Below are 27978 nucleotides of genomic sequence, written 5' to 3'. Positions count from 1 at the left end.
ACAATTACACTCCAGCTCCCCACTCCTAGCCCCCCCCAAACCATTACTCTCCAGCTCCCCACTCCTAACCCCCCCAAACCATTCACTCAAGCTCTCCCCTCCTAACCCCACCCAAACCATTACAATCCAGCTTCCCACTCCTATCCCCACTCAAACAATTCACTCAAGCTCCCCACTCCTCAGCCCCACCTAAACCATTACACTCCAGCTCTCCCATCCTAAGCCCCACCCAAACAATTACACTCCAGCTCCCAACTCCGAGCCCTACCAAAACAATTACACTCCAGCTCCCCACGCCTATCCCCACCCAAACCATTACACTCCATCTCCCCACTCCTAGCCCCACCCAAGCCATTACACTCCAGCTTCCCACTCCTAACCCCACCCAAACCATGACACTCCAGCTTCCCACTCCTATCCCCACTCAAACAATTCACTCAAGCTCCCCACTCCTCAGCCCCACCTAAACCATTACACTCCAGCTCTCCACTCCTAAGCCCCACCCAAACAATTACACTCCAGCTCCCAACTCCGAGCCCTACCAAAACAATTACACTCCAGCTCCCCCCTCCTATCCCCACCCAAACCATTCGCTCAAGCTCCCCGCTCCTAAGCCCCACCTAAACCATTACCCTCCAGCTCTCCACTCCTAAGCCCCCCCCAAACAATTCCACTCCAGCTCCCAACTCCTAGCCCCACCAAAACAATTACACTCCAGCTCCCCCCTCCTATCCCCACCCAAACCATTCACTCAAGCTGTCCACTCCTAACCCCACCCAAACCATTACACTCCAGCTTCCCACTCCTATCCCCACCCAAACCATTCACTCAAGCTCCCCACTCCTAAGCCCCACCTAAACCATTACACTCCAGCTCTCCACTCCTAAGCCCCACCCAAACAATTACACTCCAGCTCCCCACTCCTAAGCCCCACCAAAACAACCAACCTCATTATATCAAGATAACTTCTAACTGGGTAATCTCAAAGCATAAAACAAATTTGATTTAAAGACTTTTGGTACGAAAAATAAAACATTTAAGTATGAATTATTCTTTGATACCAATCCAGGTCAAAAGTTTGAAATACAAATGAATGTACTTTCGTGTAAACAAAAGATTTTTTTAACAAGGATCAAGTTTTTTCCAATGATACAATATTTTTGAACTCTATGTAAAGAAATAAATTAATATATTTAGAACAGAGTTTGACAAAATTAAAAATTGCTACAGAAAGTTATACTCAACTCACATTATCCTCTGCAAACACCGACAGACCTAAAAATGGTCCCAACAGGGAGAGTTTCTCCAACTCCATGCCAGAGGCTTGTGATAGTGCCTCAGGAATCCAATTGGGCTGTTGGACAATCTGTCAAACACATAACAATGATTATATTCTCTCTCTACTTAAACGTTTATCATTCGATCAAATACAAGAGGATTAGAGGGCCTGTATTACTCATCTGTATATTTAAGCAATCATGGCTAAAGATTTTCAATGAAAGTACAGTCGAACCTCGTTATCTCGAACTCGTATAACTCGAAGACCCCGATTAACTTGAAGTATTTCATCGGTCCCGGCCAAAACTCTTCTTAATCTTAGTAATAAAAACTCTGATAATTCGAACTCTGAAAACTCGAAAAACTTGGATATCCCGAAGTGAAACATTGGTCCCAACAACGTAAATCCTACACAAAAATATCTCCTACCTCGAAGTTTCTTAAGATTCACAAGTCTATCATGTATTCTTTAATTATTTGATACATATTGGACGCAGTGCTACGGTAAACATCGTTCTAAATGAGTAGCTTACGCTCGGTCATAATTACTTCTATTTAACTTATGGCATTAAAATGTGCTTGACTGTAAAAACACTTTGTTCAAATAAAGAAACAAACTTCATCAATGTTGATTAACAACAATTAGTACTCACTGCGAGCCCATGAACAATTTGAATGGCACTTTATTGGCACTAATTGAGAGATAATAGGAACAATACGATAATTATTGTTGAGTACGTCGTGTTGAGGAGATGTCAGGTGTCATTGGAGTCTATCAATGTGGATATGTTTCTTGATTAACTCATACCCATTTGTGGAATGTTGAAATCAACTGAGCAATCCAACGTGTACGCTCCAGTACAGTGATTTGTGTAAAGACTTGCGCACTTTCATTTCCGCATTGATATTTCTATCGTCGGAGACAGCATGTGTGTTTATTATAATATTAATTAATTAATTAATATGATTATGAATAAGTTGTTATTTTTTATTTTATATAGTTATCTTTTTGTCATTTATCCGACTGTTTAAATACGTTGATTGTCAGAGAAATCAATGACATATATAGCCTCATGTTGGACCAAACACTTAACCAAGCTGTATGCCAAACATAGGAACTCGCTTAACTCGAATACTCGGATAACTCGAAGTTTCCCAACGATCCCGTCGACTTCGAGATAACGAGGTTCGACTGTAGTATAATGGCAGTTAAGGTCTTACTAGGTATAGGGCCATCCCCTGGGCCAATCCTGCTAGCACATGTGTATCCAAATCTTAATGCCCAGCTATTGGATATATTACAATACAGTGGGGATCTCAAAGGTTTCCATGGTATGATTCAGAGATTAAGTCCCTTGGGGTGTGGCCAGACCCAAGAGCCAATAATATTGTATATAACATGGTTATGGGGTTAGGATCTTGACTGCTTTAAAGTTGTGACAAAGCAACTTAGCCTCCATGTGTGGGGTGATACACAGGATCATTTTGGTAGAATATGTGTATTTGTCTCATGATACTCAGTAACTGTATATCTAGGTATATGGTTATAGGTAGGGGATCTTAATTATTTCAAAGATAAAAGCACCTTTTGGCTTTGCCCCTCAACTCCCTTGGATGTTCAGCCCTTCAACTGGTAAAATTTCAAGTACCACAAACTGATATGCATCCATCCAAATAGGATTGATATTCATTCGTTAGTTCCAGCTAAGAAAACAATTAAAGCAATATGGCCTAAGAGCCTTTCTGGCCCTGTCCATTAGTCCTTGCATTTGACAATTTGTTCAATTTTGATTGATCAAGTTAGGGGAGGAAATCGCTTAAAGCAATATCACCAAATTACCCCTTTTGGCCCTGTCCCTCAGCCCCCTGGGGATTTTTTTTACTACCAGATTGTGGGCTAAAAAGAAAGCTATGGTGTAAATGCAAAATCAAAGTGATTTACAATAGATACATGAATATTCATGCAGATATAAAAAAAAAAGTATGGCTGCATAGGTCAGAAAAAATGCCACTCGGATAACTGTGTGTGCTTATCCAAACCGATAAAAATAATTGATAAAAATTACTTAATTCATTTAATACTAAAATAACTCAAAACTTATGTCCTGTGAATACAGTTGCAAAACTTGCAAATTCACAAAATCATTATGAATTGGTTACATATCGCTAGCCTCCCAACAGGGAAATATTTGTAGTCTCACTTCACTCTTATGTGTTGTCAACGCTATGCGCAGGTATTTCTACACATCACTTCCGGTTGGAACACTGACGATAGCTGTTGGTGAATGATGAGTTACATTGTGCAACAGAATATCAGTTGAAAACTTTTTTTTACATGCACTCAATAGTAAAGCAAGCATACTGATCACAAGTGTTTTTCAGGAGCCACCTTTCTGCCTGGGAAGTCAATAAATACTAATCTACATTTTGGGACGGTTTTCGGGTAAGTGGATTTGCTAACAGGATTGTACTTGTAACCAAACTGCAACCTGGAACTCGGTTACCCGTTCCAGCCCTGATAAAAAGTGCTGCAGTTCTTTTGATTCAATTTGACATGGATACACTGTTAACAAGGAAACTATGACTATAAGTAAGTTTTAACTGAACATGAATGCAGTTGATGTCTTTGAAATGCTTAATTACAATGTTATTCTATACATATACATTACCAGTGAACAAATTGGCCTGGAATTTCCACTCTTGACTTCACATAACTCTGAGAGCACTGTGAGGGGATCTTTGTAATCTTCATTATCTAGAGATAGCGTATGTATCAACCGTATCAAGCTCTGTATCACAGGCACAAATACCTACAAAACAGCAAACACATCAATCCTAAAACAATGCAGCAAAGTTACTAAATCTCCGGGATGAAACCTGTAAGTGAAAACACAGAAATTTTCAAAAAAAAAATATATCTACTATATCACTTCATATTCATTATCATTCTCAAAATCGCATTAGAAATACACCATCAGTGTTTGAAATTGTGAATTAAAAGTTGTCTGAACTATTGTTTCAGTTGTCTTACTGACACACTGGATTGACTTAGATATTCTTGGTGTGATAAAATATCTGGGTCACCATTTTAACACCGGATTTACATACCATACTGAATGTGTTTTTGTCATGGTAAGTTGTCTGAATCAGCTCCGACAGGAATCCTCGTGGCAGGTTGTGTGAAAGAAGGTAGGGTAGTAGTATGGACATTCCACCTGTAGATCTACACATCAAAATATCCAAGTTTCACACATTATTCAATAAATTGGAGACAAAAACTATTTGGTAAGTCACAAGTAAAAACAGACCTGCTACAATAATTTTGTATAATTATTAAATTGAGTAAATTAGTAAATGCTGAAATCGTTACTGGCCCTGACATAAAATCTACTTGCCCTGGGCATCAGCAGATTTGTATACCCCTGAGCTAGTGATATTCTCTTGTACAATTTTCTGTTTCATCAAGCTTTGGATTTTTTCGTTCAGTTTTTATATAGAAATTTACAATCTTTTAATTATGATATGACAATTGAATTACGATATCAGCTTTAATTTCCAACCTGGGTTGAGTGAGTGCTCCCTGAAGTACCAGGACCGTATGACATACACACTGGCTCCTTGTGGTGGATAACATTACACTCATTGGTGGGATACTGGCTTTCTGTAACACCATCAATAACACACATACAATTAATAACACTCTTATAATCAATAACACACATACAATCAATAACACACATACAATCAATAACACTCTTACAATCAATAACACACATACAATCAAAAACACTCTTACAATCAATAGCACACATGTATACAATCAATTACACACATACAATCAATAACACACATACAATTAATAACACACATACAATTAATAACACTCTTACAATCAATAACACTCATACAATCAATAACACACATACAATCAATAACACCCATACAATCAATAACACACATACAATCAATAACATACATACAATCAATAACACACATACAATCAATAACACCCATACAATCAATAACACACATACAATCAATAACACACTTACAATCAATAACACACAAACAATCAATAACACATTTACAATCAATAACACACAAACAATCAATAACATACAATCAATAACATTCTTACAATCAATAACACACAAACAATCAATAACACACTTACAATCAATAACACATATACAATCAATAACACAAATACAATCAATAACACACATACAATCAATAACACACTTACAATCAATAACACACATACAATAAATAACACACATACAATCAATAACACACATACAATCAATAACACTCTTACAATCAATAGCACACATGTATACAATCAATTACACACATACAATCAATAACACACATTCAATTAATAACACATATACAATTAATAACACACATACAATTAATAACACTCTTACAATCAATAACTCACATACAATCAATAACACACATACAATCAATAACAAACCTACAATCAATACACAAATACAATCAATAACACACATACAATCAATAACACACTTACAATCAATAACACACAAACAATCAATAACACATTTACAATTAATAACACACAAACAATCAATAACATACAATCAATAACACTCTTACAATCAATAACACACAAACAATCAATAACACACATACAATAAATAACACACATACAATCAATAACACACATACAATAAATAACACTCTTACAATTAATAGCACACATGTATACAATCAATTACACACACACAATCAATAACACAAATACAATTAATAACACACATACAATTAATATCACTCTTACAATCAATAACACACATACAATCAATAACACACATACAATCAATAACAAACCTACAATCAATACACAAATACAATCAATAACACACATACAATCAATAACACACTTACAATCAATAACACAAATACAATCAATAACACACATACAATTAAAAACACACTTACAATCAATAACACACATACAATCAATAACACACGTTCAATCAATAACACACATACAATCAATAACACACTTACAATCAATTATACACTTAAAATCAATAACACACTTACAATCAATAACACACTTACAATCAATAACACACATACAATCAATAACGCACTTACAATCAATAACACACATACAATCAATAATACACATACAATCAATAACACAAATACAATCAATAACTCACATATAATCAATAACACACATACAATCAATAACACACAATCAATAACACACATACAATCAATAACACACATTCAATCAATAACACACATACAATCAATAACACTCATACAATCAATTTCACACATACGATCAATAACACACATACAATCAATAACACACTTACAATCAATAACACACATACAATCAATAACACACATACAATCAATAACACACATACAATCAATAACACACATACAATCAATAACACACATACAATCAATAACACACATACAATCAATAACACACATACAATCAATAACACACATACAATCAATAACACACATACAATCAATAACACACATACAATCAATAACACACATACAATCAATAACACACATACAATCAATAACACACATACAATCAATAACACACATACAATCAATAACACACATACAATCAATAACACACATACAATCAATAACACACATACAATCAATAACACACATACAATCAATAACACACATACAATCAATAACACACATACAATCAATAACACACATACAATCAATAACACACATACAATCAATAACACACATACAATCAATAACACACATACAATCAATAACACACATACAATCAATAACACACATACAATCAATAACACACATACAATCAATAACACACATACAATCAATAACACACATACAATCAATAACACACATACAATCAATAACACACATACAATCAATAACACACATACAATCAATAACACACATACAATCAATAACACACATACAATCAATAACACACATACAATCAATAACACACATACAATCAATAACACACATACAATCAATAACACACATACAATCAATAACACACATACAATCAATAACACACATACAATCAATAACACACATACAATCAATAACACACATACAATCAATAACACACATACAATCAATAACACACATACAATCAATAACACACATACAATCAATAACACACATACAATCAATAACACACATACAATCAATAACACACATACAATCAATAACACACATACAATCAATAACACACATACAATCAATAACACACATACAATCAATAACACACATACAATCAATAACACACATACAATCAATAACACACATACAATCAATAACACACATACAATCAATAACACACATACAATCAATAACACACATACAATCAATAACACACATACAATCAATAACACACATACAATCAATAACACACATACAATCAATAACACACATACAATCAATAACACACATACAATCAATAACACACATACAATCAATAACACACATACAATCAATAACACACATACAATCAATAACACACATACAATCAATAACACACATACAATCAATAACACACATACAATCAATAACACACATACAATCAATAACACACATACAATCAATAACACACATACAATCAATAACACACATACAATCAATAACACACATACAATCAATAACACACATACAATCAATAACACACATACAATCAATAACACACATACAATCAATAACACACATACAATCAATAACACACATACAATCAATAACACACATACAATCAATAACACACATACAATCAATAACACACATACAATCAATAACACACATACAATCAATAACACACATACAATCAATAACACACATACAATCAATAACACACATACAATCAATAACACACATACAATCAATAACACACATACAATCAATAACACACTTACAATCAATAACACACAAACAATCAATAACACAAATACAATCAATAACACAAATACAATCAATAACACACATACAATCAATAACACACATACAATCAATAACACACATACAATTAATAACACACATACAATCAATAACACACAATCAATAACACACTTACAATCAATAACACACATACAATCAATAGCACTCAATCACTATCCTTAACATTTCTCTAAACACTTTAACAATTTTAACCAAGACTTGAGATGTGCACCACCTTCATTGCTGATTTTCAGATTACAATAAGGGAAGCCTGAATTTATTTTCTATCTTTTTTTAATGATATTGCAAAAATCATGCAAAATATCATGTTGGCCTTGAAGATGACTTACAATTAGATGTCCTATCTACTCACCTTAACAAATCACATTTGCAAATATAAACAAGAGTACTGCGGGGCGGAACAATATACGCCCGTCGAATGCCATATAGTGTTATATACTTTCTTACATTGAAATAAGATCTGCATCATTCAAAGAGTGGTTAGCTGACATGCTATAAAAATGTAGGAGAAATCTCCAGATAAAAAAATCATCTTCTCACAAACATGCAGACCCACACCTGATCATGTGTGGACATCTCACAAACATGCAGACCCATACCTGATCATGTGTGGACATCTTCTCACAAACATGCAGACCCACACTCTCTCATGTGTAGTTTTCGTGTGACATTAACACTAGCTAGCTTTACTCACTATTGGGGCTGTCCTCTCCTCTATACCAGCCCGCTCATAGCAGTCAAGGAGATAGTTTATCATGTCCACCTCCTTAATCTTCTCGGACGGGTACTTGGGGGAGAATTCTCGTTTAGGGAGTGGAGCTGCCCCCAACTTCAGTGCTCTGCAAAACATTTTATCACAGAAATCAAAATTTTATTTGCAGTTTTTCTTGTATTACATAAATCGAAAATAAACCATGCATAAGTTGTAAGCTTGACTTCCAATGAGGTTCCACTGTATATTGCGTAAATTTGGTATTTTTGGAAAGAGACACAGGGACCTTAATCAATAATCAATAAGCTGTTGTTGTTTATCATATAATTTGTAACTTCATGCATTTTACCTGTGACCTAGAAAATTGGACAAGGCTTATATTTGAATACTTTTCATAGCAATTTATCCCAAAAATCTTCAACTTAAATGATATCATTCTAGAAGTAATGGATCTTAAGAAATATAAACACATTTAAAACATTGACATTAAAACCAAATCATCATTTGTTTGAACCAGTTTGAGGTGGGTTTTTTCTATATAGCTACATGAAATAAATATTCTAGGCATTCTGGTTCTTTGGAAGATTTTGATTAAATTAATAAATTTTATACAAATATGACACAGATGACATTGAAAGCAGTTTAAGGTCACTCAAGTGAGCTTTAATCTAAAAACTGTCTATTTAAAACGATATCTTCTATAATTGAAATCATGTTCAGTTCAGACAGGTTTCACAGAAGTAACCAGTAAATCTTTATTGAAGTGCATGTAAGACAGAAAAGCTTACCCTTTTGGACTAGAGCCATGTTTGCGCGGTGACACAGAGGATTCTATAGGTGGGCGGAGTTTAAGTACTGGATTGTCTTTGCTATCTGTTATCTTCAATAGGACCTCCATTACAACATTGTTGACAAGATCTTTGTAATCTATGTCATCTACAAAACAAATTTTTTTAAATTTAAAATTATTACATTATCAATTGTTAATTTTTCTCATTAGCATTATCAAATTTTACTTGTTAAAAATATTCTGATATAATCACTATTGTTGTAAAGTAAACAAGATTCAAAGTTTAAGAATTCTGAATTATCCAAACAATTATTCATGAAGGTTTCGACAGACAACTGAAGAGAAACCAAAAATGGATGTGATTTTCTTGATTTGACCTTGGGAAATGCTGAAAGTTTGGGGAATTTTTCATGATCTTGGATAAACCTAACTACCAAAATCTTTCACACAACAGGCTATGTTACATGCAGGGACAAAACATTTAAATTGTTTTAAAGAGTTTTACCCACCATTTTCCTCCACACAACAACTAATGTCAGGGATGAACACAGTTTCTGAGTTTGCTTCCTTCCAGGAAACTAAGAAGGTCCGACTGATAGTTGATAGCATCTGTTCCCTTGTAGCCTCTGATCCAATACTGGTGTCCTATTAAAACAGGAAGTATGCTATTTCTCATACTGTTTGGTAACACATGTAACATGTGATAAAATTGTATAAAAGTGAATAGATTTTAATACATGTAATAAACATAATTAAAGCGTTATACTTGGATATACCTCTGTTTCGATAACAGGTCAATAAGGAACTATTTTCCTAGTTCATAAAGTTTTATTTTTAACTGAAATTATTTGAGAAAACTGAACTGGTAACCAATGTTTTTTCAGATTTGACACTTTAAAAGCAAATGATTTCAATTTCAACTGTGTGTATCATTCCAATAAATTATGATACTGAGCTGTGTACACTTAATTGCTTATCAACATCACAATACAAATTAATTAAAGATGACTGACCAGCAAAATCTACAGATTTTCTTTGGCAGTATAACAAAGATCTGTAAGACATTATAGAATCATTTCAGAGATACATATTGTTTTAACATTTTGTGTTAACATTGTGTAGTATTACCCTCTTCCTTTTCACATCATATTTCATCTCTGTATCATCCACTTCCATGGGGTTTTCTATGCCAGAATCAACATCCATTTGTGACTGGAAACTGCTGGAAACATACAGAACATTTAGCTTTTCTTGTGGGAAATTGACAATGCAGTAAAATGGGAACAGTTGTTAAACTTCTTTTGTTCATACTGAAATCTTTCACAGAAATTCTGCAATATTCAAATCAGAAGTAGAAATATTGAACAGGCTCTTCTTTTTTTAAGAATTTGTTGAGAGACCACTTCTTTGATTAACTTTTCTCTGATACCTGATACTCCCCAGTGAACTATACTGATGTTCCACCATGTACTTTATACTCATTATTTCAAATATTTGTGTCAGTCTTTTATCTTATAGTAATAATACTGTAAGTTCAGACATATTTATTTTAAACTGGACAAATGTGTATCCTCCTTATTACAGCAACTGTATATGATTGCTTCAATTTCTCTTTAACATCCCTACAGAGAAACTGTTTCACATTTCTTACAGTCAAAATCTGGAACAACCTCTCAGGAGACATTGTATCTCATCCAAATATAAATACTTTTAAGAACAGAAAAGATAAACTTTGGCAGAATGAAGGACTTTATTATAATTATAGGGCAAATTTTAATAACAGTGAACTTTAACTTTATATTATAAAATTGTTTAATTTTTGAGTCCAGTGTAGAGGAGCTCTATCGGCTCCTGTATTGGAAACTAACTTTAACTTCAACTTTAACTAATAATATAACCTTATATACGGTTAATAAAGAAGCAAACTCGTAAATCTATAAGTGTCCCCACATAAAAGAGATCCTTGATATTACAGGGATCAATGAAGCCACAGACCCAGAGAATCAATTTTGACTGTGGGCCATTTTTTTTATTTTAACGAGCAAGCTCTCAAGGCCAGTGTCTTTTCTTTTTGTATCTCATGAACATCAAAGTTATGATATCATACTTGCCAACACTCCCTATTTTGGACCATAAAATTGAGAGAAAAAAATCAACCAGTGAATTTGCTTAACTTATTCTTTTTTCTGAGATTATATATGAATTCATCTGAAAGAACAGCTCAAAAGATGCTTTTCAAAAGTGTCATTTTCCCCCTACGTTGTACATATTTACATTTTATTTATGAGTTTTATTCTGAGCGTAATATCCCCCCATGGAAAGTTCTGTTGGCAAGTATGTGATATGATACAACATTAAGAAAACTTCAGCCACTTATACAATGAATCAGAAAACAAGAAATCATAGTAGATAAAGTTCAACTAGCCCAACTGATCATCTCATCATTCACCCCTAGGTGACCTATACGATGGGGAGGTAGGATACAGCGAGGCTAATTCTTAATCCCCAAAACTCGAGATGCAGAATAAAATATAAAGAATTGCAATATAAAGTAGTATGACAGAGAATACTTACTTTTTCTCCGAACATTCAGAATCAATATCCATGCTCCTTTGTGAATCTGGAGTTACTGGATCAACACTCAAGCTGCCTGTAACAACAAAGTGATATTTATCCTTTTTCTTCCAATTCATTTAGGATTTCTTAGATGGTTGTGAAATAGAAACCAAAAAAAGAGGCACATGGTCCTTAACAGTCATCAGAGTTAAAATACAATTGTTACTTGTTATTGTAATGTGATTGAATAAAAGTACATATATAACCAAAAACATCTTTCTGACTGTGGTTTGGTTTTTACAAAATGATGTTGGGGAGTGATAAAGATTTAACATTTATGTATAGAGTATGAAAAGAATTCCAGCTATGATTGAATTATTTTCCACTGAAAATCAACAAAATATACCCAAAAAAGTTATTTCCTTATATAAACCATAGAAGGTCCGTTTTTTTAGTATAAATTCTGACAAAAAGTTTCAGAGGAGAAGTAAAACAAAAAAGTAAGTTAGATTCAGGTTATGCACTAAGTAGTAATAAGTATCTGACCCCATGGGGTGGTCAGTCCCTTCTTGAGTATATAATTATAAATTCTGATCCTCATTATCTAAGCATGATCTACGACACTTTAGTAAAAGTCCACCTGTAATCTATACAAAAGAAGTCTTTTGAAGGTTTTGTACACTTTGGCCCCTTATGGCCCCAGCCCTCCTGGGAGAGGGGCAGCCACATCTCTAGTACAGATTCTGATCCGCACTTCAGACTGATAATTACCACCAAGTTTCATCAAAATCTGAATTTTAGTGAAAATGTACCTGTAAGTTTCACCAAAGAAGTCTTTTTTTAGGTCAACTGATCATGAGCAACTTAGGTGACTTAAAAAACTTGTTATAGTATATACGTATTACAAGATTTATTCTCACTCAACAAGCAACATAATTATAAATGCACCACATGCATAGTAAATTCTGGCAGACTACAGAAAGTACCTCTTGACAGTACTGTACATGTATCATCATAAATTGTTTGGTTTAGTAGCTTCATGATCTGTCCTCAAATTAAATAAAAGACTGTTAATTATAAGAAGCTGTTGAATTCACAAATCAAATGAATAAGTCCCTAAAAGATTTTACTTTAATATGTAATTGCTCATCTGTTCAGCATTTGTTAACTTTACTCCTTCTTAGTAACTATATTGACTCCCAACCAACACAAAATAGACACTATTTTTTGGAATTCATAGTTATTTCCAAATAATTCCATGGGTTTCATATAAAAACCTCTGGTTAAGTTTTTGCTTGTTATATTTACTGTAAACACTTCTTTGTTTGTCTTTATGATGGACATTGAGGAGTAAAACTTACTCGGTGGAGTTCTAGTTGGCTGAGTTTCCATGGATACCACTTGACTACCACCACTGGCTCCAGGGCTCTGGCCTTGAGGTTGCCCTTGACTCTGAGACCGTGAAGCATCTTGTGGTGATGGGTTAGGCTGACTACCTAGTCTAGCCAACCTTCTTCTTCTGATCTACAAACAATTAATTTAACCAATTTACTTTCATGTTCATGATCATCACTGTATAATCGATGCAGCATGTATGCAAATCAAAACAAATTTGTGATGCATACTATGGAACATTTACTCTTTCAATGGTGTGTTTTATAGTGCCACACCACTTGAACACCACAGCACAGAGACAGCAAAATACCCAACCCAACAGAGTTTAATGCCTCCAAAAGGAACCTGTACAGGGATGTTTGGTTTACTAGTCCAACATATGCTCTACCTAATGACCGTTGAAGAAACATTTTCCCTATGTAAGAGTCAGAAGGAAATGGCTGTTATCTCATAATTTTATTCTCCATTCCAGAACATTGGAGTGAGAATTAAAGTAACACCCAACCCAGAACACACTCAATCCTCCGCATTAAAGCCATTTTGGTCTCTGTGGAGTATAACATATATAGATAGAATTCCTAGTCTCTGAAGTAAGCAATAAGGTCCCAGTACTTTGCTCCATCCAGGTTATAAAACCTTGTACTGACAGTCTGTCATGAACCAATGATTGTTTGTTTGATTTTGTTTAACGTCCTATTAACAGCTAAGGTCATTTAAGGACGGCCTCCCCTGTGTGCAAGATGCATGCGTGTAGTATATGTGTGTGTATTTTGGGAGGCTGCGATATGTTTGTGTTTGTCTCCTTGTGATAGCGCGGAACTGATGCCGACTTTATAGTGCTATCTCACTGAAACATACTGCCGAAGACACCCAGCAGGACGCCCCACCCGGTCACATTATACTGACAACGGGCGAACCAGTCGTCCCACTCCTAATTTGCTGAGCGTTAAGCAGGAGTAGAAACTACCATTTTTAAAGACTTTGGTATGTCTCGGCCAGGGGACAGAACCCAAAGCCTTCCTCACAGGGGCGAACGCTCAACAAATGGCCAAAAGTGAGGCATTGTCAAGGGAGACATTAGGAAGAAGAAAGTTATTTAGAAAGGAGAGAAGAGATAAGGTCCCAAATTTAGTCGCCTCTTACGATCATGCAATTGGGGGCAGCAGGTACAATTCTTACGCCCTACCTGCAGGGTCCCAATGATTCATTCGCTATCTTTATATACCAAGCTATTACGTTAGCACTGGTTTTTCTTCATTTTTTTTATCAGACTTTTCTTGGCGATTTTAAATATCAAACACAACAAAATTGTGCTTTTTATTATCACTTAACGTTATTACATTTTGATATATATGCCAGAGAATAACATATATTATTTTTTATTTATTTTTCTAGAATTCTGCAGAACTATTTGATAGTGATGCTTGTGCTACACCAGAAGATACTGCTTCACTTACAGTAGCCTTTATCTGTTGTTTCGGAAAATATATGAGTTGTCAAGTCTAAAATTCCTGTAATCTGACACATCAAAGCATGTATGTAAACAAACAAAGCAGTCCGAAATGGATCAAGGCAAATTCGTGTCCAGCTAAAAATACTCACTTCGTCCGGTGTAAGTTCACTCATGGTGTCTGTAAGCTGAAATATATACCTACAAGCTAGTGTTTGTGCGATCGATGAATGTTTTTAGACATTTGTTTCGTCTTTAGAATCAAAGCATATAATTTTCTTTCATTCAAGAACTAAGAACTGCTTCTGATGTCTCTCGCCTGCCATCATTCGTGACGTCATATCAATACTTGACCCGGAAGTAGAAAACAACGTAGTCTTGGGGAAATTAGATTCAGTTAAATGTTTGCCGGAGAAGTGTAACCTGTTGTGCTTTATTCAAGCTTTGTCATAATCAAGATCATCTGCAAGGTGTGTGTTGGCAAAATATCTTGCGGATCTTTTGCAACCTGCATTTGAAAAAAAATAACGTAAGTATACAGTGTGCATTAATACAAGAGACCTGATCAAATGTATTATTGGAAGCCTGCCTTTAAAAGAATCCCTCTTAGAAGATCGTTCTATAAAGGGTTCACTGACGTGCAGTGACACTGACAGCGAAGTGATATGTAAAACTTCATTCACAGTTAGATACGTTGGGAGGGCCTTCTGTCATATTTCTTACTTACTAGCATTCCCAGCTTATCGTATGTGACTATTTTCATATTCAATGCCGTCAAAACGTCGTTAGGCTTTCAACAAAAAATCAAAAGCATGAAAAAGTCTACGTTGTACTAATGTAGAGTTTCTAGTGTTTAGACTTGGACACCTGCAGGCAGGGTATCACTTGATCCGGGTCGATTCGCCATAAATCACGTTTGATATACAGGTCGTTTCGCCTTAATTCAGTTCGCCAAAGGTTATAATTATATAATTTAAAGTCATGAACATCTGTTTGAAATGTTTTTAATCATTAAAAAGCTTACTATTTTCATGTTTCCCCACAGAATAAGATCCAAGTCCATGGATTCACAAGCATATGTCTTGTCTGAAGATTTCATGCAACGTTGTATGTGTAAAACTGGTCAACCACATACCAATAGCCATACACAACTACAGTACAGGACTAAGAAAATTCATCTTAAAATTATTTTAAGGGAGAAATGTCCCGACATGAACAGGATTTAGGGCGAACGACCTGACACAGGTATCACTCATGTTGGTGATCTCATTAAGTTTTCAAACAGGTGACTGATTGTCATAAGTAGTCGGTTCAATATGGACAGGTAAAATATCATAAACACAAACACTATTCCAAATAATAAGATGGCTCAAAATTCTGAAAATGCAGTCTGTTTTTTGCTGACAACCAGATAGAACACTGACTGTACATATACATGTATGAAGCTCTATATTGTGATGTACATTGTAGGTAAATTAAAACAGCATCTTTAAAAAAAAAATGAGTTTTAACAACTGACCAGTATCTGCACAGTAAAATTAATTATTTGATAGTGAATCGAAGTGATTGTGGGGACGCAGATATTTTAGTACTGGACTCATGCTTGTCCTGTTGAACTTTTTGATAACCCATTGTAAATATACATCTTAGTAATGTAACAGTCTGATTCTAGGGGTCTCTTTGTATAGATCACTCCAACGCTATCTTCGTTTCCATTCAGATTTATTCCGTATATATTAAACCATCTTCATAGACGAAGAGAGTCTAAATCCAGGGAGACAACCCGTACGTGACCAAGTAGCCAATCTTGCGCATACAATGAACTTAGAATTCCCAGCTCACTAATAAGCACTAAGTCTGCACAATTACATAACACATCTATAAACTTGTACGGGAGTGACAATGCCCCCAAAAGCGCGGGTGCGCACTGACCCATGGTCAATCTTACACAAAAATAGATTGACCCATGAACCTTGACAAACAGGTTTGCACAGGTGTCATTTGATATAAAGCAAAGTGTACATGTATATAGATACACTGTATATATAGTAAAAGCGCATCACTTAATACTCTGCTCTTAATGAAGAATTAAGTTTAAAAATAACCAGCTTTACAGGTAAAAGATATAACTTTCTCCCACACCTGACAGATTTATCTCCCGTTTTGCCGGTGCTAGATTTATCTGTCTCCGCCCTAGGATTGAGGTGGGGGGATTCCCCTATTCATAACAATGGCATGGCGTCACTTCAACAATACAATGACGTCACGTCAACAATCCATCAACAAATTGCCTGTATGTGTTTTGGGTCCATGTTAACCTTTATTTCACATTAAAATACTGTTAGATATGGGAGAAAAATAATCAATCGCTACTGGTTGTGTAAGATAGAGAAATCTCAACCCTCGGACTAAGATTTTTTGTCCAGAACTCGGCAAGCCTCGTTCTGGACAAAAAATCTTAGTCCTCGGGTTGAGATTTCTCTATCTTACACAACCACTAGCGATAGATTCTATTAGTCATTAAATAATGACACTGCTACAGTAATGGGACTAATCAAAATTTTGAAAAAGATACCCGGGACATGCTTGAAAATATGTAAAAAGAGTTGACTAAAAAAAACATGTAGACAATTTAAAGCTGACAGCATTTAGATATGCTGGTTTTAGATTATTTCAAACATTAAGTTATATTCTTGGCAACTTTTTGAAATTTCCATGGGAGAGATTCTGCATGCTCAAAAAATAAAAGCATATATAAAATATGTTTATATACCGCCTAGAGAAAAAGAATTATACACTTTTGAATGGTATATTTTCAGAGAGGGAGACAGGTTACAGAAGGAGCTGTCTATCCTATATGTATTTAATGTATAAGTCAAGTTTTTGTAAGACGGCTTCTATGCCTAATATTTGCCTTAACGTGGGACAAGCGAGGTTGATCTCCAATTAGGGAAAAGAAAACTCAATAACGTATTAGTTCAACAAAACACTAAATTTATATATACAACACAAAATGAAGCAGATTACATACAAATTATACACATATTACTCTCGCACACAATTCACAAAGTCTCTACACAGGTCATCAAATGTCATCCATGATCCAGGAATACGTTGAGTATGGGATCACAGCACTGTAGACTGGGTACAGACTCTGTACTGATGGTCTGTCCTTTTGACCACAAATATCACAAATGATATCCACAAGGAAAGAAACTACAGACAAAATATCACTTGTCTGTCTGCACAGCCGCTGATTGGCTGACTTCCAGGTACAAGAGATCTGACAACATCATGACGTACGATACCCTCGGAAAATGTTGGTCCTCTCTCTTGTTTCACACACAGAAACAGTACTCGGCAAAATGTGCCTTCTCTTCAACATGTATCCAATGTTTCTTTAAGTCCAGTCCGACAGCATCTGGTCCAGTATCATGACCCAGTTGGTCCTGTCCATCTGGTATCACATGTCTTCAGCCCGCATTGTTGCTTTAGAAACATAACCACGTTTAATTCACACAATTACACACATACATAATTATAAGCTTTATAATGTTCAAAGTGCACATTTCCAATATTATTCCTAAAATGAATCGTTAATATTACGAATATGACTTGAATAACTCTTGAGTAGTGAATAAATATATATAAATATACAAGAAAATGTAATAGTGACACGTTTTAACCCGTAATAGTGCTGATCCACGTGTTTACCAAGTTATATGAAAATTAACCGTACCCTCCCTATGGGCTTCCATACAATGAAATTCAATTAGCACTGAAGTTTTATAAAGATATATAAAATGTACAAATAACCTAAATACCTTCCAAATATCTAATATACATGTTTAATTTATATTTGGAAGTAGGATTGAACTAATGTACATAAAACCATAGTAAACAATTACAAATCACGGGATGATATGCATGATTGGACCGGTGTTGGAATAATACATGAACAACATTCCAAGGTAAAATAACACAGTTTAACATAATATAACCCACTATTAATATAACATATAATACTACCAACTCCCAATTAAATACTTACCACAGTCTGGATGGTTTCTGTGCCCATATTATTAACAAAAACAGTCGACACGGCCTGGTCGATCACTGTCATGGCTCCTGCTCGTGCATACTCACTTACCCACTACTCGTCCACTACGGAACCTCTGTTGCGTCATACAGGTAGTAACGACACGACACAATTAATACAGACACACACGAAACGTACAACAAGAATACATAGATCGTGACAGTGAGGAACTGAGCCGCCGCCAGCTAGTTCTATCTGTTGAAAACAAATCTAACCCTATCCTCTGTTTCGGCGCTACTCGCCTACTCTTTTTCGAAAAACTCAGAGGGATCTTTTTCGTGCGAGATTGGACAGTTCTTGGTTGGTTGGTTGGTTGGTTGACAGGTTTATCGCCTGCATGACTCCACCCATGCGGGTTTCGTCTCACTGACGGAGGTCGGTGTTCTGTCGGCGTTTGGACAGTTCTCACACGGGACACCTTTTGTTGTCCCATCCGACGAACTGTGGGTTAGTGGTTAGAGTCATGCAGGTTCTATAATCAGGAGTCTCCCTCCTAAATAGGGAAACTTGGCAAGTAGGAAGTTAAGATAATGACATGTATATATGTATTGTACTGTAATTTAGAATATGTATAACTTAATGGTAGTGACACTTAGGCCAAATAAAAATATGTGTGTTTCCTGTTTCGGTTCCCAAAAAAAATAGGGTAGGTAGGTAGGAAAAACATTTTATTTTATTTTGTTTTCTGGTGAAGATTATCTCCTGATTACCTTTGTGAATGTTAAAAATATGTAGTTTCCCTACTGCTTGACACTAGTTTTTAGTAATCCAAACTCCACTGATGGTCACCAGTGTTACATTCTCTTTTGTAATACTGATACTTTCTGTTCTCAATTTCCACTGCCTCCAGTTCAAATTGATTGAACAACAAAATAAGTACATTTATATTTACACTGTATTTACAACACAAAATTTTAATCCATCATAAAATATACATGTCTTCACTATTGTGAACTCAATCTCTCCACTCCAAACTTATCTCCAACTATAAAACGTAAAACTACACAGAATCAGCTAACACTGACATCACAGACAGGACTTCCCCCTCCTAGACTACAGATGGTCACACTAATCTACGGATTCCAACTTATATCATAGCCACAATTATCTACGGCTACTTAGTCACTATCTTCAAATAAAACTCTGGCACTGATCATGAGCCAATTGTAAGGCTAAAAAAAAATAAAGCAAAATATACCACTTAAACAAATAAACGGCTAATAAATGCATAACAGTGACTGTGAAAAACCATTAAAATGTATTAGGGTCTGCATGAAAAAATAGGGTTGGTCAGGAAACGGGAAACACAGCTATATTTGTATTTGGCCTTAGATTTCAGATATGTTAAAATCAATAAGTATGGTGGCAGTTAATCTTAGACTTTTACTGATGACAGAGGTTAAAATCCTCGGCTGTGGCCGCAGAGAACAAGACATTTACATTTTGGTTTTATTATAACCATATAAACCTGCATGTAAGATACTGACTTATAATGAGAACACTGAAGGACATACAATAGTTGTTGAAATATTTATGGTGTAGATGTTCGTGTTCATCAGCTATAACAAAGTGGAGCGTTGTGGTCAGTTCAAACATTTGTTTAATTTACTAGTATTAACTAATAAAGACTAAGTAATTGACTTAAAGTTACTACATATATTGCTGTCACAGTCAAATATAGTTCTACAAGTATATAATGCTGCTTAGCTTAACCAGTCATAGCTTTATCTGTGTTAATCTAAACAAACACTTTTTAAGATCAACCACAGGTACTAGCCTCGTCTGTCATTACACCTATAGTTTATATTATAGGTGTATTGACAGACGAGGCTAGTACCTGTAATTATATTATAGGTGTATTGACAGACGAGGCTAGTACCTGTGATTTTATTATAGGTGTATTGACAGACGAGGCTAGTACATGTCCCTGTGATTATATTATAGGTGTATTGACAGACTAGGCTAGTTCCTGTGATTATATTATAGGTGTATTGACAGACGAGGATAGTACCTGTGATTATATTATAGGTGTATTGACAGACGAGGCTAGTACATGTACCTGTGATTATATTATAGGTGTATTGACAGACGAGGCTAGTACCTGTGGATCAACATTTTCCATGACAAAGAAATTTAAATGTTTTTCTTGACTCATTTGTCAATAACATAAAATGATAATAAGTTTCTTTTACATTTCAGATGTTTCGATGATGTAAACATGCTTGTGAATCTAAGTTTGGGACCAGTGTTGGTAACCAATATAATTCTTCAGACATACCTTACTGAAAGTGAATGTAAAGGAACAATTTGGGAAATGTAATGAGCTCTAGCTTAGCAGCATATTCTGTGTCAGAAGGAATCAAATAAAGTAAACAAATCGATAGCTGTATTTTTCTATATTGAGCCATTCATGTTAAAAAGCATCAAAGTAGGCTTTGTGAAAAAGATCTTGCCCTTGATGATGAATATGTCTGACAGTGGAAGTAATGAAACCTTGTCTACAAGGCCGGGACAACACAACCACATAGACATGTCTCTGGACATCGTGAAGATGCAGCCTGCTACAAAGCATGTGGTGCAGCAAACCTCGGAGGAGAAGCAGGGAATCCTGAACGCACGAGCTTTCCTTTTCCTCGTCCTCTGGTACATCTTCAGTGCATGCACTCTATTCCTGAACAAGTACATCCTTGCCACACTTCGTGGAGATCCAGCACTCCTAGGTATAACTGCAGTGTTTTTTTACCTAGATTTTACAGCAGCCTGTTCCTTTATGAATTCTAAAAATACAGCAGTATTTTTATTGTAATGGGGGATATATATTCCTCATTCTTGGTCATTTTGGGAAAATAAGGCACTTTAAAGCTAGGGAAAAAACAGCCTGTATTTGACTGTAAGAGTGAGCAAAAAAATCACTAACAAAATGTCAACAGACTTCCTCCTCATAAAACTCATATAACCATATCAAGGTTGTTCATTGTTTTAATGATTAGAAGAAAAAAATCCAATTTGCAAAAGTGTTTTATTATTATTTAAAATTTCTTTTTAACCACAACACAATTCATTTTATGATTTCCCTTCAAGAAAATTTCTAAATAATGTGATCATGACAATGGACATTCCTATGTTCTAATAACAAAAGACAAATGAGGAAAATAATGAAAAGTCGTTTTGAGATGATCATATACATTTGCAGCATGAGTTTTTCACAATCAACCCAAGAAAAATGGAAATTCATAAAATAAATTCCTGATAATTTAATTCCGTCTTTGCGTATTGCAGAGTTATCTTCTCTTGTGAGCAGGCATTGATTGTTACCTCATTGGTTTGTGTGAGAAAATTACGTCGTTTTCTCAAAAATTGATGACGTTACTCTCACAAACAAGTGACGTAACAATCAATACCTGCTCCCAAGAGAAGATAACTCTGCAATATGCAAAGACGGAATACAATGTATATCATACTTTCTGATGATTTATTATAATTAGTGTGGTAGGTACACTGATTTTAACCCATAGCAGATTGTTTTAATGGATAAGAACACAACAATAACATTTTGTTGTTTAATTTTCACAAGGATGTATACGTACCTCACTTGATTGTTACATTCTCACTTACATGCAACTCAGTAGTGTGTTAGGTTTTCACTTTCCAGCTCTAATATGTTGAAATCATTCTTTCTCTGCTGAACGGGGCCTGTACTAATCATATGAAAGAAAGACAACAGTTTGGTAGCCAGTGTTCCTTAAAAGCTTATATAATATAGTCTAGAGTTATTGGAGGGTACGCATGCTACCTTACACATTATACCTTTGATATGTATTAGAGTTAAGGTTATATGCTACCTTACACATTATACCTTTGATACAATTAGAGTTAAGGTTATATGCTACATTACGCATTATACCTCATATTGGTATTAGTGTTCAGGACTTAAGGGAATATGCTACCTTAAGCTTACACTCGTTATTAGAGTAATGATAATATGCTAACTTTTGTATTATACCTGTAATTATTATTAGAGTTAGGTTATTTGCCATCTTACACACTTGTATACTTGTGATTGGTATTAAAGTTAAGGGTATATGCTACCTTACCTATTATACCTGTGATTTGTGTTATCAGAATTATCTCCCTTTGCCAGGTTGTTCAAAGTCTGATCAGCTCTTTGAGTCAAAAAATGATCAAAATGTTCATTTTTCGAGATTTTTTTTTAAGATTTCCAACTACATTTATAAGTTAATAGGTAATGTACTGTATGTCTAAATATAAATTCTTATCATTTTTCGAGATTTTTTTTACAGGAGCCATGCAAATGGTGATGACCACAGTTTGTGGGTTTTTACAAATGTACCTACCGCTCGGATTCTACAAACCTGTAGAGAGAGATGGAAAGCCTCCAAACTTTTGGAGAAATATGATATTAGTTGGAACGATGAGGTAACTGAATTAATCAATATACCATGTATATTCAGGTTCAAAGAAAGATGTGTTTGCTGTAGTCCATGAGATGATTGTTCAATGTGACTAATGTGTGCTTCCTCTAGAAATCATAGTTTTGTGTCAATTTTTTAGCAGACATTTCACAAACCAAACTTGATCTGCTGTACTCATTACTATGTTTGTTATCTGTTCCTTTTGAACCCCTGTAATATTTGTGTTTCCAATGACATGTCTAGAGTTAACCCATTATCATGGGGTGACTGCAGACCTATATTTGATGATTCAAAATAATAACAACAATACATTGTTTCTGATGGTTTCCATATGCCACGGTTCTACTATTTCTCATGGACGATACATATGTTTCTTATGAAGTTATTATAACAAGCTATGTATGGGCTACATATTCATGTATTAAATCTTTTGCAGATTTTCCACTGTAGTTCTTGGACTAGTGGCCCTAAAGTTTGTCGCTGTCTCATTTACGGAGACAGTGAAGAGTTCGGCTCCATTATTCACCGTGGCTATATCATGGATGTTGATTGGAGAGTATACGGGGGTGTACACATTCCTTTCCCTCATCCCTATCATGGCCGGACTGGCCCTGTGTTCAGCCTACGAACTCAGTTTTAATATTCAGGGTTTTATAGCTGCATTGGCAACAAATCTAACAGAGTGGTGAGTCTTGGTATTGGCAGAAAATGTGAATCATTAAACTTTTGTGAAGACTTAATTTCATTTGTTTGTGCATCTACAAAGGATTTAGTTGAGAGCAAATAATGAGGATTTAAACTGATATAACCTATGACCGCTAAGGCCTTTGGGCCTCTTGTTTAAGTATGCTGCCTCTGATAAATATAGCATAATGCCATTATTTTTATTACCGTTATGTACATGACCTGTGAAAATGGGTCACTGCTTAGCCTATCAGTCGACCAGTGTAACTATTTTATAAAGGCGATTGTAAACAGATTATAGTTTTTCACATATTCATTGTATTCTTTTCCTATCTTTTTTATTTCTCTATTTCAGTATTCAAAATGTTTATTCCAAATTACTGATTAGTGGGGAGAAATACAAATACACGTAAGTAAAACTCAGTTATCCGGACTTTTGGTATGGCTGCGAGAGGTGTAGAAGTTAACGTTCACCTACAGTACAGTTATTGACGTGATAGCTGAGTTAGTCAATAAGTAGTGTGGCTGTATTGGCTAATGTTTTATATAAGTTTTAATTTCTTGTCTGGTTCTGATATAACAAACAGCAAATAGGTGGATGATAATTACAAAACATCATCACATGACTGGTACCTTAGATTATTGCCTGTTTGTCAATTTTGGGTGGGAATGTGTTAGCCTGTGTCTTTATACAGTAACTAGTGTAATAATTTATGTTTCTTTTGTCTTTCAGTCCAGCAGAGTTGCAGTTCTACACCAGTATTTCATCAATAATTGTACAAATTCCAGCCTGTTTCTTTCTCATAGATCTGCCAAATGCACAGAAATCATTAGACTTTACCATGTTAATTGTGCTCATAATAAATGGCACATTTTTTCATTTCCAAAGTATATCAGCGTATGTGTTAATGGGATATATATCACCTGTTACACATAGGTAAGTAAATATTACCTGTTACATTGATTAGACAGGTTTAAGATAAGATAATAATTTCTCCCACGACCACTATAGGTTTCCTCACTAACGACTCGTTGGATAGTGTTGGTTACCCGCAGTGCCACTAGTTGGCAACACCCTTGACATTATTTCATTGGTCAACCTTCTTATTAATTTATGATATCATAGGTAATGGCAATTGTTTCCCCGATCAGAAACAGAAATACTGTATTCCCAATAAAAACATGATTTTTGTCTTGCCGCCACGAAGTAGTGGAAGCGAGACAAAGGTGTTGCATTTCCGGCGACGCCCTCAACATTAAGTTTTTGCGTTTAACTTAGTTTCACTGAAAGTATAAGTGCTAGACCAACCAAACTTGAACCATAGATGCATCTTAGGTAGTTCACTTCTACTCATGCATCAAATGCTGGATGCAGCCTACCTTTCATGGTCCATTGCCTTTTTCAGCATCTCCATCAACATTAAGTTTTAGCGTTTAAGTTAGTTTCTCTGATATGTGCATTGACGGTCAAAGCGGGGCACAGGTGAGACATATCAATCGGAATGGCTTGTTTAGATATAATACCTTAACATCGAGAAAAAGGTTCCCAAACTCGTGATGGATGATTATCGTGTTAATCAAACTCTTGATAGTTAATTTTCAAATTTTGTTTTAATGTATCAAATTTTCATGTACCTTTGTTGGACAGAAGTCTGATTATCACAGCTGTTTTTATTGGTGATAATAATGGTATATTTCTCAATTTGAATGGGATATTTTTGAATTTAAATGTGTATAATGGCCACTAGCAGCTGTACTTTCTAATCAATTAATATAGGGTTTTACCCAGTTGTCCAACTTCCATGCTTTACAGATTTTCATCAAAGTTTATACAAAGGTCAAGTATGAAAATACCTTAGATGAGGTGATCAGGTCCTATTTCAGGGTCAAAAGGTACCGGGTAGTCATGTTTTACAGATGTTGTTTTTTTTACTTTTATATGTTTTTGTCAAAATGTTATAAAATTTGCTTTCCACAGTGTGGCGAATACAGTAAAGAGAGCATTCCTGATATGGATATCTGTGATATTGTTCAGCAATCCTGTGACATTCTTCAGCGGACTAGGTACATGTGTTGTTACCATTGGAGTGCTGCTGTATACAAAGGCCAAAGAGTATGACCAGAATTTACAAAATCTAAAGCAGCTTTACCGACCCAGCCCCTCGCTGATGGGGGATGCCAAGGAAATCTGAGCAACTTTGATATGTTATTTTGTTTTTTCCATGATGATTGTTAATTATAGTACAATGACATTAAGTAACATGGACATATGTTGGTACTGTTAGATTTTTATTTGTCGGCACAGTTATGTTTCTGTGTACAGTAAACTTCAGCCTTGTTAGCCTGGACACTTTTGTTTTCTGTATACAGTAAAACTTTTAAGTCTTTAAAATTTGGTTGAATGTTTATTTTGTTATATTTTGTTCAAAGGAATTTTATAAAACCAGTAGTTTTAAGGAAAAACATCTTCATAACATATGATCTCTGTCACCTTCGTCAGAACAGCATTTGTACATTTGAAAATGTACAAGATGACAATCAAATTAACAAGTCAATTTGAATCAGTAAATGGATTGAGATATGCTTTGTTTAGTATATCAATGATTCATGTCATAGATTTGTATGTCTCTTTGGGACTCCTCATCTCAGTTCTGAAAAGTATACTCCCCCTTTTTCTGTCTTCACTGAAAAGAATTATATTACCAGCAACTTCATTCCTCAAGGGAATTACATGAAACTTGATACTAGATTGTAGTATGACAATACCTTGACCAGGTTTGCGTTTAAGGTTTCTACCTTGAAGGTCAAGATCACTGTTACTATTTTTATAAAAACTTTATCATTGCTCTGCACCGACTTCATTACTGGAATGAAATTTCATGAAACTTGATAAATGTGTTTGATATGACAATACCTTGAACATGTTGGCGTTTCGGAGTTCTACTTTGAAGGTCAAGGTCACTGTTACTATTCTAGGAAAAAAAATTGTCATCACTCTAGCGACTTCATTTAATACTGAACAGAATTTTATGAAACTTCATGCAAGTGTTTGGTATGGCAATGTCTTGGACAAGTTCTTGTTTCCCGGTTCTATACTTAAGGTCAAGTTCCCTGTTACTATTATAAGAAAAACTTTGTCATCGCTCTATCAACTTCATTCCTCAATGCAATTTCATGAAACTTCATACAAGAGTTGGGTATGGCAATGTCTTGAACAATTTTCGCGTTTCAGGTTACTGCATTAAAGGTCAAGGTCACTTTTACTATTTTTACCAAAAACTTTGTCATCGCTCTATCGACTTCATTTCTTTTTACATATATGTCACAATGTGTGAATGCGAGGGGATTTGTATCACTTATGATGCCGTGTTTTAAGTTATTAATGTTGTTTCATTGTTTTTGACATTACACAATGATTTCTGCCATGTAATTTATGTCATACAATATAAAGTTGTTTTTTTGCATTTTAGGTCTCTTTTTTTATGCACACTTATTGTGTTTGCATTTAATGAAAGATAATTAAGTGTGAAATTTTCTTTTCAACTTTTCCCATTATGAAACCAAAATATGCAGAAAGCAAACCAATGTATATGA

General features: G+C 34.9%; 2 protein-coding genes across 3 annotated transcripts in view; one reads left to right on the top strand and one right to left on the bottom strand.

Moving 5' to 3' along the window:
- Positions 1–15509, bottom strand: part of LOC110460754 (ubiquitin conjugation factor E4 B-like) — a 41741-nt gene extending 26232 nt beyond the window's left edge. The window contains exons 1-11 of one of the 2 annotated variants that reach the window (XM_021513870.1): positions 15321–15509; positions 13685–13847; positions 12342–12417; positions 10896–10989; positions 10277–10412; positions 9766–9913; positions 8960–9104; positions 4839–4939; positions 4387–4501; positions 3948–4088; positions 1250–1366 (exon numbers count right to left, since the gene is read on the bottom strand). In XM_021513870.1, coding sequence (XP_021369545.1) covers positions 1250–1366; positions 3948–4088; positions 4387–4501; positions 4839–4939; positions 8960–9104; positions 9766–9913; positions 10277–10412; positions 10896–10989; positions 12342–12417; positions 13685–13847; positions 15321–15344 — 1260 coding nt within the window. In that variant the 5' untranslated portion in view covers positions 15345–15509. The remainder of the gene's footprint in view (positions 1–1249; positions 1367–3947; positions 4089–4386; positions 4502–4838; positions 4940–8959; positions 9105–9765; positions 9914–10276; positions 10413–10895; positions 10990–12341; positions 12418–13684; positions 13848–15320) is intronic. The other variant, XM_021513877.1, reaches the window with a different exon arrangement.
- A 120-nt stretch (positions 15510–15629) lies between these two features.
- LOC110460746 (solute carrier family 35 member E2-like) lies at positions 15630–26780 on the top strand. The gene is made up of 7 exons (XM_021513857.1): positions 15630–15697; positions 21467–21987; positions 23569–23704; positions 24137–24385; positions 24740–24793; positions 25118–25321; positions 26363–26780. The coding sequence occupies exons 2-7, from the start codon at positions 21678–21680 to the stop codon at positions 26574–26576; spliced, it is 1167 nt and encodes a 388-aa protein (XP_021369532.1). The 5' UTR covers positions 15630–15697; positions 21467–21677; the 3' UTR covers positions 26577–26780.
- Positions 26781–27978: the final 1198 nt, after the last annotated feature.

Source organism: Mizuhopecten yessoensis, unplaced genomic scaffold, assembly GCF_002113885.1.
Source record: "Mizuhopecten yessoensis strain PY_sf001 unplaced genomic scaffold, ASM211388v2 scaffold1379, whole genome shotgun sequence".
NCBI lineage: Eukaryota > Metazoa > Mollusca > Bivalvia > Pectinida > Pectinidae > Mizuhopecten > Mizuhopecten yessoensis.
This window is presented reverse-complemented; position numbering and strand designations above follow the sequence as displayed.

Bases quoted from the DNA above. Each gene is read 5' to 3' on its own strand.
- LOC110460746 (XM_021513857.1), top strand. From the start codon at position 21,678: ATGTTAAAAAGCATCAAAGTAGGCTTTGTGAAAAAGATCTTGCCCTTG. The intron at 24,794-25,117 runs GTAAGTAAAACT...TTTGTCTTTCAG, and splicing joins GGGGAGAAATACAAATACAC to TCCAGCAGAGTTGCAGTTCT. The intron at 25,322-26,362 runs GTAAGTAAATAT...TGCTTTCCACAG, and splicing joins ATATCACCTGTTACACATAG to TGTGGCGAATACAGTAAAGA.